General features: G+C 36.6%; 1 protein-coding gene across 2 annotated transcripts in view; it reads right to left on the bottom strand.

Moving 5' to 3' along the window:
* Positions 1–3,259: 3,259 nt before the first annotated feature.
* APLF (aprataxin and PNKP like factor) overlaps positions 3,260–12,831 on the bottom strand; it is a 76,112-nt gene continuing 66,540 nt past the window's right edge. The window contains exon 9 of one of the 2 annotated variants that reach the window (XM_033125587.1): positions 3,260–5,059. In XM_033125587.1, the coding sequence (XP_032981478.1) occupies positions 4,854–5,059 (206 nt within the window). In that variant the 3' untranslated portion in view covers positions 3,260–4,853. The remainder of the gene's footprint in view (positions 5,060–12,831) is intronic. The other variant, XM_033125586.1, reaches the window with a different exon arrangement.

Here is a 12,831-nt window from a genome sequence, read left to right on the forward strand (position 1 = left end):
TCTCCCATGCAGCTGACAGGCAGGCGCCATATTCCCTGTGTTGAGCCCTCCTCCACATAGCCAAATCTGAATCTGATTGGCCTAGTGAGTTCCGGGCTCCACCCTGCTGACTCACTGGGACCATGCCCCACCCAACTACCCCAGCTGAAGACACTTTCTCCTCAAGCAGCCAGCCCTACCCACATTGAACTCTTTCTTGGACTATCAGACTATCAGACTATCAGAGTCTGGCAGGGCTCCATTGGCGGCAACTGGCCTTAGTGTGCTTTGAAACTTTTGCTGAGTAGGTCCAGGCTCAGCACTGGCACCAAACCAGAATTTACATTAACCTGGTGACCACAACTCTTCCCACTCTAATGATTCCCCAAACCTGCCTCACCCAATTTGCATATCGCATGAGACTCTATCAGCAGCTGAACCTTAAAGGAACCAGCAGGTGGCAGCAGGCCTCAGGGTGTCCTGGCTTTTTGCAGTTACCACAGGCCTGGTACTGGTGGCAAACGTCCTCGGTTCATAATGTGTCTTCTCCCACGCACCTCTGGGTTTAGCACAGGTAGCCAACAACCACAAATCGCTTTGTAGCTCCCACCAGGTGGTCCCCGAACAGTCACAGTCAGTGGGTGACCTGGGTCTGCACCAGAGCCCCTCCCAAAACGCCCCAAGACCAAACCATGGAGGTTGGTTTCAGATCACAGCAGAGCACTGCCCAATTAGCCCCACAAGTGTCACACACAAAGGGTGGTCTCAGCGGGCACCAGAGAGTGCTGGGGTGAATCTCACTCAGCGGAGTAAGCCCCCTGAACAGCAGCATGCAAGCTGTGGACTTGGCGAAACCCCACAGCCAGACAGCTTAAGGGTCAATTCCACCCACTGATGTGCCAATAGCAACCAAGGCTCAGTATAACAGGAGGGCACATGAAACCCACATAAGGGACACTCTTGGAGCACCCAGAGCAGGTGACCAGGGAGACTGTGCCACTGGGCCCAACAGGACACCTACTGCATAAGGCCACTTGGCCGAGACTGGGAGACATAGCAGATCTACTTAATACATAGAAACAAACACAGAGAGGCAGCCAAAATGAGGAAACACAGAAATGAGTCCCAAGTGAAAGAACAGGAGAAAACTCCAGAAAAAGAACTAAACAAAATGGAGGCAACCTATCAGATACAGAGTTGAAAACAGCGGTTATAAGCATGCTCAGGGAACTTAGTGAGAATTTCAACAAAGAGACAGCAAGCATAAAAAAGGACATAGAGACCATAAAAAAGAACCAGTCAGAAGTGAAGAATACAGTAACTGAAATGAAGAAAACACTAGAAGGAATCACCAGCTGACTAGATAAAGCAGAGGACTGAATCAGTGATTTGGGAGACAAGGTAGCAGAAAACACCCAATCAGAACAGCAAAAAGAAAAAAAAAATTTTTTTTAAATGAGGGTAGTTTAAGAGACCCCTGGGACAACAATAAGTATAACAACAGTCACATCATAGGGGCACCAGAAGGAGAAGAGAGAGAGCAGGAGATTGAGAGCGTATTTGAAGAAATAATGACTGAAAACTTTCCTAACCTGGTAAAGGAAATAGACATACAAGCCCAGGAAGCACAGAGTCCCAAATAAGATGAACCCAAACAGGCCCACACCAAGACACATTATAATTAAAATGGCAAAAGTTAAAGACAAAGAGAATCCTAAAAGCAACAAGAGAAAGGAAACTAGTAACTTACAAGGGAGCTCCCATGAAATTGTAAGCTGACTTCTTAACAGAAACTTTGGAAGCCAGAAGGAATTGGCAGGAAATACTCAAAGTGATGAAAAGCAAGGACCTACAACCAAGATTGCTCTACCCAGCAAGGCTATCATTTAAAATTGAAGGACAGATAAAGAGCTTCCCAGACAAGAAAAAGCTAAAGGAGTTCACCACCACCAAACAAGTATTACAAGGAATGTTACAGGGACTTCTTTAAGATGGAGGAAAAAAAATCAAAATTATGAATAATAAAATGGCAATAGCTCCATATCTATCAACAATCAGTTTCAATGGAAATGGATTAAATGTTCTAATCAAAAGACATAGAGCAGATGAACGGATAAGAAAACAAGACCCTTACATATGCTGTCTACAAGAGATACACTTCAGATCAAAAGACACATAGAGACTAAAAGTAAAGCGATGAAAAAACACATTTCATGGAAATGGAAACAACAAAAAGCTGAGGTAGCAATATTTATACCAGACAAAATGGACTTTAAAACAAAGGCTTTAACAAAAGACAAAGAAGGACTCAGTAATCCCACTTCTGGGTATTTATCTGAAGAAACCCAAAACACTATTGCATCGATATATTCATTGCAGCATTGTTTATAATAGCCACGATGTGGAGGCAGCCTGGGTGTCCATCAATGGATGAATGGATAAAGAAGAGTTGGTACATATATACAATGGAATATTAGTCAGCTATACAAAAGAATGAAATCTTGCCATCTGCAACAACATGGATGGACCTAGAGGGTATTTATGCAGATTGGAATAAGTCAGAGAAAGATAAATGCAATATGATTTCACTTATATGTGGAAGCCAAAGGACAAAATAAACAAACAAAACAAACAAACTCATAGATACAGAGAACATTTTGGAAGGAATGAGTGAAAAGGGGAAAGGGATTAAGAAGTATAAATTGGTAGTTACAAAATAGTCACAGGGATATAAAGTATAGGATAGGGAATATAGTCAATAATATTATAAAACTATGTGTGGTGTCAGATGGGTACTAGACTTATCAGGGTGATCCCTTTGTAAGTTATATAAACGTCTAATCGCTATGTTGTACCACTGAAACTAATATAATATTGTATGTCAACTGTAATTAAAAAATTAAAAAATATTAAAATAAATATAGTCCAATTACAAGGGGCAAATTTTCATTACACTTTAGTTAATTAGGTTATATGTTTAAACATTAGTTATACTCAAACTTGTCTATAGGATGATTACGAAAGGCACATCAAGGTATCCTTACAAAAACAGCTACCATGAGCTATCACATTACTGCCAAGAATATATTCTGAAATGAAATACTTTTTTTCTTTCTAAAAGACTACTGTCACCTTTTACATTCTATTTTTAAAATAGCTTTATTGAGATATTTAATTCATATACCATAAAATTCACCCTTTGAAAGTGTACAATTCAGTGGGTTTTTAGTACATTTACAGAGTTGTTCAACTATTACCATTAATTTTAGGAAATTTGTATCACTCCATAAAGAAACCTTATACCCATAAGCAGTCCCTCCCTATCTCCTCCTACTCTACCCCCTGCAACCTGTAATCTACTTTCTGGCTCTGTGGATTTGTCTAGTTTAGATATGTCATATAAATGAGTTTATATGTGGCTTTTTGTGTCTGGCTTCTTTTATTTAGCATAATGTTTTCAAGGTTTACCCACGTTGTAGCATGTTTCAATCCTTCAGTATTCGTTTATGGCCAAAAATATTCCATCGTAGAGATATACATTTTTTTAAAATCCTTCTATCAGTTGATGGGACATTTAGGGGTTTCTACTTTTTGACTGTTATAAATAATGCTTCTATGGACACTGTGTACAAGTTTTTTTATGTGGCACGTGTTTCCAATTCCTTTGGCATATATGTATAAGTCCATAAGGAACACTTTATGGATTAAGTCAGTGCAAAGATGAGAGCAAGTTCAAAGATTTTTTTCACAGGTTTATCAAGCCCCCGAGACTAAAGGAACATTAGAAGAGGAAAATGAGTTCCCAAATAACAGAGGCAAAGTAAGAATAATACGCAACAATAGTCTAGAGAAGTATTTCTCTTATCCTGCCTCAGTTTAAGTAAATTTGAATATGCAATTACTTGGAAAGATATTGAAAAACACTAAGGAAACAATTATAAATCTGTGTTGCCCTTTTAAGATATAAAATTTTTGGTTCTCTTATAATAGAAAATATTAGTGTTTAACGGACACTTTTGGTTTCGTGATTTATTATTTTAATACTATACCCACCGCACTGTGTATATACACCCAACTATTATTAAAGATTCTAAACTATATTTCAAAAATTCTAAGTCACCTAAATCAAGAGTATAACAGGATCTAAAGTAGTTTAAGAACAGAGCTACAAAGATATACTTCATAAAATTGAAGAATAAGGAGTTTCTTTTGAAATAAAAGGCCAGAATCTTGAACATTAGCAGACAACTTGCCATTTTCATCTGAGGACAAAAGAACTAAGGTCATTTGAGAAAAATTATGGTTAAAAATCATTTTTATATTCTTAATGTAAAGAGAGCACATTGAGAGTTAATATAATCAGGCAGGACTTATGTTTGAAAAAGAAACTGTCAAATTCTCTAAGGTTTTCCACCTTTAAACTCAGACATAAATTACAGATGTAGGTCACAAAATAATATTCCCTGTGTGTTGAGCATTTCTCTTCTATAGTCTTATTGAATCTATTTTCATTATCCATTTGGTACTAAATTCCCCAAGTTTCAAAGAACAAAAGTAGTAAATGAAATTGTCAAGTTTGCATTGAGGGTAGTAGAAAAATAACAGCTATTATATGATGGCTGTCATTTTTTTAAATCCTGGTTCTGCTTAAGAACTATTTCAATAGCTATGAAAAGAGGCATGCTTTTTCATCCATGATGTTGTTTGCTTAGTTATACTTGCATAGTATTCTATAAATACAGAATCTTTGGAAAAAAGGGGAAAAAAAGACCAAAGTTTTGTGCAACCTATGGCTTTTTACTTTTTTATAACCAATACAATTTTTTTCCATAAAGAACAAGTACATGTGAGTCATATATTATTGTAGAAAATAGTTACTTTTTTCTTTTCATAAACTTTTTTGCTTCTTTCAAAAGCTCTTCCATATCTTCCTTCTCTTGGTCCTCCTTGCTCGGCTCCCAGTCAGAATCTTCATCTATTGGCTCATATTCTTCCTCTTCATCGTCTAGAAAGCTGTCACTCATGTCATACTTACTGGGTTCTGCACCATTATCACTGTCTTCATCTAAAATGCTTCTCACTAAAAAACAGAAGTTTGGTACACAGTACATCAATTGCCACTCACCCTGGGAGTAAAACTGTATAATGTCTTTCTCGGGGTGGCTGGATGGCTCAGTTGGTTCGAGTGTGAGCTCTGAACCACAGTGTTGCCAGTTCGAGTCCCACATGGGTCAGTGCGCCGCACCCACCCTCCACAACTAGATTGAAGGATGATCACTTGGAGCTGATGGGCCCTGGAGAAACACACTGTTCCCCAATATTCCCCAATAAAATAAAATAAAAATACTTCTTTAAAGAAAAAGTCTTTCTCCATCAAGAAGAATTAATTTCACTTAATACCGTGTTTCTCCGAAAATGAGGCCTAGAGGACAATCAGCTCTAATGTGTCTTTTGGAGCAAAAATTAATACAAGACTCAGTCTTAATTTACTATAATATAAGACCAGGTCTTATAAAATATAAGACCGGGAATAATATAACATAATATAATATAATGCCGGGTATAATATAATACAATATAGTACCCAGTCTTAATTTACTATAAGACCGGGTCTTATATTAATTTTTGCTCCAAAAGACGCATTAGAGCTGATTGTCAGGTAAGGTCTTATTTTCAGTGAAATATGGTACATAGCTAACCACTATAAATTTCTAGAAAGGGGACTAAAATGACCATTTGCTAGTTATTATTCTAACATTTCCTACCATGAGGCTCCTAAGACTAAAATGTCCTGTGAGATTCATAATAATGGTCCCTTCATAATATCATAATCATATTCAGGCTACCTTCCGGGATGGCAGAATGTACTTTTGTCCCAGTTATTCACTGCCTCTCCTTGTGATGATTATATTTCCCCAGCCCAACAGTCTTGGGCAAAAAAAATGTGTGGAAGTGCTGTGTGCCCCTTCCAAGGAGAAGCTTTCGGAGCCTTTCTGTGGTTCTGCTATTGTTATTTCCCCTCTGCTGTGAGAACAATGTGTCCTAGATGTGGGCTGATCCTTCAGCCTGGATTCCAAGATGAGAGTAACACATGGGACAGGAGCACAGCCAACACGCAGCTGTAACGTGAAGGACAAATACATCTCATTTCTGTTGTAAGGCACTGAAATTGGAAGATTGTTTGTTATTACAGCAAACCTAGTACAATGTAATTGACACTCTAAGATTGTGATCAAATGAGATGATACAAGTTTCCATACTTTGGAAAGTTTAGTTTTTAAATCTGTTATATTCTACAGTTCATGTTTCAATAAAAGTAGGATTATTATGGTAACAGCCATTAGAATTTATAGATTTCCAATTAATATTATAATACAAAAATTCTTCAGTCTCCAAATCCATTTCTCCCCTCATCCCACTCTGTTTTATATTCTTTCCACAGTGAGGAACAGAGTTGGTTTAAAATAAGGCAGTGAGAGACTCTGGGATTATGTGGAACACTTAAGAAACAAGTAGGAAGATTCTATCTGAAATCTTCTCTAACACAGAGGACAATCCCTGTGATAAAGAGCAAATGTATGGGTTAAAAATATTAATGTCCATACTTTTGTATATGCTTTAATTAACTTCTTCCTAAAATGTACACATGTAAAAGATAGATATAACTTAAATGAAAGTCAAGGAATTTGATGGGAAAAAAATGAAGATGATGACAAAGGAAGTAATTTATCTGTCCTCTTAACTCCCATTGCCCAGATATTTATATTTTTCTTAACATCACTGCTCATTCCCGAGAGGATCTGAGACACCTTATAATAATAAGAGGTAATTTAAAAAATAATACAAATAAAAGTAGAAAAACTAAGAACATAAAAAGCAAAATATAAATATGTCAATCTCAATTTTTAACATAATTGTTATAAATTGAGCATCAAATTTGTCCCCAAGTTTCTTGGTAGCCAAGGCTAAAAAGGGGCTACCTAATAATTTGCATAATTCTCATTAGTGCAAGAAGCCTATTAGTTCCTCAAGAGAAATCTTGCACTGTATTTATTGGTATACATTTCTTATCTCTGTCAAGTATCTTGAGGGCATGTTTTATGCATGATGTCTAGCTAATCTTAATTCCTCATATAACTTTTATGATGAAATACATTTTAAAAACATTTAGAGGGTAATTTGCAGATGGGGAGGGGAATGAAGAGGAAAAAATATCAGTATCTCTGTTCTTGCCCATTTTGCTCTTGGAAGTATCTCACATATATGACTAATGACATCTCAAAGAATTCCCTTTCAGATTCAGAAATTATTATCAGATTTACAAGAAAAATATATATAAAATTGAAACAATTTCAGGTTCTTCTCCTACTTTATTGGCTGTCCCTTCTCAGTCTCCTTTGCTGGGTATCTTCAGCTTCCCAACCTCTAAATTTTGAAGCGCCCAGGTTTCAGGCTGGGACATCTTCTCTAACACATTTCTTAGGTGAGTCCATTCAGTCTTATACCCTAAATCCCCAAATTTAACCTTAAGCCCTGACCATTGCCTGAATTCCAGACTCTCATTTATCTGACTGCCTGTGTATTATCTCTACTTGGATGACTAACAGGCATCTGAAACCTAACATTTCCAGAACACAACTCTAGAGGTGCTTCACCAAAATCTAATCATTCTCTTAGCGGTCTTGAGTATATGACTTCTCCAACATTTCTACCTACTAGTTGTTTTGGCAAGAAACCTTGGAGTCATCCTTGAACATCCCCCAGTGAAAACCCAGTATCCAATATGTCAAGAGATCCTATTGGCTCTACCATCCAAATATATCCACCACATCCATTCCAATATCTTGGTCCCAATACCATCGTCATCTTCCTGGCCCATTCTAATATGCTCTTAACTAGTTTCTCTGTTTCCACTCTTGCCTATTCTCCACAAAGTAGCCAGAAAACCTTCCAATAGCTTTCCATATCACTCTGAATAAGAACTGAAGTCCTTACTTGGAGAACTTGGCCTCCAAGACCCTTCACAATTGGCCCACTGCTAGCTTTTCTGCTCTCATCTGCTGCTCTTACTCTCTTTGTTCCAATTTTACCCTCTCTTTGCTGCTCCTTGAATAGTCCACACATGATCCTCTCCAGGACTTTTAAAGTCACTATTCCCATCACCTGGCATACTCTTCCCTCAGATAATCACCTGGCTTGCTCTCTCCTTCAGGGCTCTGCTCTAATGTCAAGTTATTACACAGTCTTTCTTTTACTAGTGTTTCTGAAATGACACACCACTGCCACCACACATACACACACACACACACCCTTGCCGTCTGTTCTCTTACACAGCTTTATTTTTCTTTTTAGCAATTATCACTACATGACATATAATTGTTTACATGTGCACTGCCCACCTTTGTAAAATTCTGCAAGAATAGGGCTTTGTCTCTGTTGTATCCTCAGCTCCTACAACAGCACCAAATATAGAAGGCACTTTTTGATGTAGAAGACACTTTATGTATAATATATAGTTTAATATGTATAAATACATGAACAAATGAACCATTTGCAAATCAACCGATGAACACCTTTAGTTTTATAAAAACTCTTCTTATTATAATCTACACTTTTAATCACTAGTCTGTCAATATAATGAATTACATGAAAAACTTTTATTTAAATCTTGCTAAATTGAAGGGGCTTGAAGCCTCAGTGAACCCTGGAAATCTTTATAGCAACTTACTGGACAGGCTTTGCTTTGTTGAAACAAAAAGGCTGTGTTAGTCAGAAGAATACCATTGCTTTCCCAAAAAAATTGTTTATATCTATCAAATCATCATTTACATTTGATGTTTACATTTACACATTTTAACAGGAGGTTCAGGATCTAACAAAACCATCCATAGTAAAACTTGATATAGCTTATAGTCTAATTCCATCCACTTTATTTCACATGAACAGGTAATTTAACTGTGTTTTAAGTAAAAACACTTGAAGAGTCAAAGTCATGACAAGGTCAAAGTCAGCTCTACAATTCAGCTCTATGGCCTTTGTTAGTGGTACAACATTGACATTTCTTAACAGTGTTTTAAATGCTGATGTATGATTACCTTTGTGGAATCAATTAATTAATGGGCCCTCTTGCAACAAATTCAATTTAGTGATTTTAAGTATTCCACAATACAAATGCCATCTAGGTGGTTCCTTTTTTTTTTAATTGCTGAAGGTGTTTTCAGACAAATAACAGTTTCTGCCTTTCAGTGTAACTGGGCCATAGAGATAATGAAACTTTCCTTACTTGGAAATGCTCTGAATCAGTGCACTTGTTGATCTAAATTAAATTATTATATGATTTCCTGAATCACGGGGCAATCTCTGGAAGGAGGGTTCTGAAATAAATATGACTAGCACCTAATGTAGGAATAAAATGCCTATCTTTACCATAACAATCAATATTTTTTTATGCAAAGGGGATACTAAGAACAAAAAGCAAAAAAAAAAAAAAAACCCACGTATGTATTCTCTGAGAAAGCTGAAGCACACTGCATGGTATCTGAATATCTGGATTCAAAGTGATGAAACTAGTAAAGTTCACATAAACCTTGCTATAATAATACTGTTTGCTATACAAAAATTTCACAGGAAGCTTCTCATACAAGGAAGCTTGTTGGTTAGAGTGCCAGGCAACTCAGTCATAGGGAGTCATATCACAGGAGATCCCAAGCCAAGACCCCAGTATTGTACAGAGAATGCCATGGTTGGTGAAAAGCTTATTAAAGCACAAATATAATAAAAGGAGACATTGATGTGGCTGCTTAATTTTTTTAATCAAAAACAAAAAATAGGGGCGGCCGGTTAGCTCAGTTGGTTAGAGCGCGGTGCTCTTAACAACAAGGTTGCCAGGTCGATCCCCACATGGGCCACTGTGAGCTGCGCCCTCCACAACTAGATTGAAATAACTACTTGACTTGGAACTGATGAGTCCTGGAAAAACACACTTAAATAAATAAAAGTTTAAAATAATAATAATAATAATAATAATAATAATAATAATTTTTGTAGTTTTATTTTTTGTAGTTATGGCTTCCAATAGATTTCCATAGAATTAAATAGTATGCCATTAAAAAAAAAATAAGAGCCTATATGTAGCATTTTCTTATATTACCACTAGCTTGTTTGAAATATAATTGTAGAGTGTGTCAGAGAAATCAAAAGTGAGCTTGCTTTTTCCAAATCAAGATGAGCTTGGAAGAAATCATTTTTTTTCTCTCTCTTCACCTGGAATGCTTATATGTTTCTTGCTGCTAGTTATTGCTGTTTTTACGTGGTTGTCCATCCCCCTCACCCAACAAAAAGTCTTAAAAAACACAACTGTATGGTTTAAAAGAAGAGGTTAGATTCAAGGGGGAGAAGTCCAAAGATCTGTGTCATAAATAAGCCCATGACAGTGAACAAGTCACTTAATGGAATTTTTCTTTTTATCTATGAATCAAAGGATCATGGAATGATTAAATGACCTCACAGATCCTTTCTGACTCCAAAGTTCTACTTTTAAGGCCAAAGTAGGACTTTTCATTTTCTCTGCAAATCGGTGAAGTAGTATGAAATGTGGGGAGATGTTGACAGCTTGACTACTTGAAAGCAGCACAGGAGAAATAAGCTGTGAGTGATTTTTTTAAATTGATGGATAGCAATGGACAACCACAATAATGAAAAATAACCTTTAGAAAAAAGAGCAAACTCTTTAACATGTTTAAAACAACATGTTATTAACTATTTGGTGTTAGGATATGATAATTTCTGACTTTTCTATTTATGCAAAGGAATTTGAAATATCGGAATGACAATTCTGAAATTTGTATCTAACACTTCCTTTACAATTCATATTCCAGGAACAAAGCCTGCAGAGCTACTAATGTGTACACTGTGTCACATGCATGTGGAAAGAACTGCTGATTTTTACATGAAGAAAAGATCTTTCTAAATTGCTGGTTTTTCCAAATAGTTGTCTGATGTTAGGATCTAAGATGGCAGTGGCCTCACAGCAGATTTATAGCTTAACATCAATAATTTCTCAGGTTTTACTTTCTTTTCTAGTAAATCTTAGGTAGGACTAATTAGGGTGTTAAGTTTCATTATGCAAGAAAGAAATTTAGCCCAATATCTCTAAAGATAAAAATTTACTACATACTACAAGAATAAACATTTTTTTAAATGCTTCATTTTACTACTAAATACTCATCTTTCTAATGTACCAAGCTACTAAATGGATATTCATATTTTAGCTTTGGGAAAGCAGTTTGTGTAATACTGATCTACTGTATTATACATGAAGTTTGTTTCTTTTTAGAAATACCATTGACTAGCCTGTTTCATGTTCTAAAATCTCTCAGTTTTCCCCACACTAAGCAGCAGTTTATTGAATTTCATTTATGTTCCACTAACCTTCCTTAATAGCTTGGTTTCTAGACCTTTTGGTTTCTACTTCTGTAGGAAAAAAAATACACACACACACACACACACACACACACACACACACACACACACGTGTGCATACAATTCCAAAACTAGAGAAATATTAAAATAGCTATCAGTATAACATCCTAAATTTCCAGTCATGAATGGTACTGATCATTGAGAATAAAAGCTAGAAAGAATGACTCCAACAATCAGGTGATAAAATGCTGGTGATAATTTCTTTTAAATGCTGTCAACAGGTAAGGTACAACTAAGAAAGTGTAAAATAAAATTATCCTGGCTCTCATTACTCTTGTGTTCAAAATCTTGTGCCAAAACCACAGCACTCAGAAAAAGTGCAGAAAGTTAGGGAATTTTTAAACTAATTAGGTATACAAAAAGCTTAACAGATGACAGCAGTGAAACCTACAAAAGCACAACACACTACATAAATTGTTACATATGTAGAAGAACCTTCTAGACTAACATGTTTTAGGAATGTTACAAATTAGAAATTAAAGAGGAAGAGTTTAATGCAGCTACTTTATACTACAAAAGACTACAGTATTTGGTATATGGTATATAGTACTATATTAAATTGTATTGTCTCATGTAGTTATGATACCCCACCTCAAATTCAACATTTAAATTAAAAAAACCAAAAAACCCTACGTAGTCCTTCCTCTGATCTCTATTATGTGTAAATGTCATCCCCAGTCTCCTGATAATTTGTCCTGTAACCCTGAGTCATCCCTACTTCCTGGACCTCTTCCCAGCCCCTCATCATAACCAGTTGGTAAATCATTGATCCTTGCTTCAAAATTCACTTGTATCCAATCCTACCTTTCCACTCTCATGGTGGCCTAGCTCTCTGGCCCTTTATTCAACTACATAACTAATCTCTACAAGGTTCCCCCACTCTAATTCAGACTGCTCATCATCACCAGCTTCATTTTGATAAAATACTAGCTCACCATTATTGGCCCATGCATCCACACCTTCGGTCTAGCTTGCCAGAGCTCCTATAATCCGGCCTCAATACATCTTTTAATATCATCCAAAGTCACTACAGAGACTCCATGTCAGTTAAACCCATCCACTTGCTAACTCCAAACCCAACCTACTATTTTCTACCTTGATGTCCTTGATTGATCCATTATTCACCTGGTCTGGATGCCCTATGCCCACCCACCACAAGCTAAGAAACAAAGATGATTGAAATCCTACCACTGTAAAGACCAATTTAACTTAAAATTCCCATATCGAGCCTACCCTGCTAACCCCCAGAATAAGGTACTCCTTCTCTTTCCTCCAGGGTTTGAGAGCATCTCACCAAACCTTGGAGAGCCAGAGCTGGTTTTCATGTCTCTCTGCAACTCTGCTCACATGTTAGACATATAATAAATAAAT

The sequence above is a fragment of the Rhinolophus ferrumequinum genome, chromosome 13 (assembly GCF_004115265.2).
Source record: "Rhinolophus ferrumequinum isolate MPI-CBG mRhiFer1 chromosome 13, mRhiFer1_v1.p, whole genome shotgun sequence".
Taxonomy (NCBI): Eukaryota; Metazoa; Chordata; class Mammalia; order Chiroptera; family Rhinolophidae; genus Rhinolophus; species Rhinolophus ferrumequinum.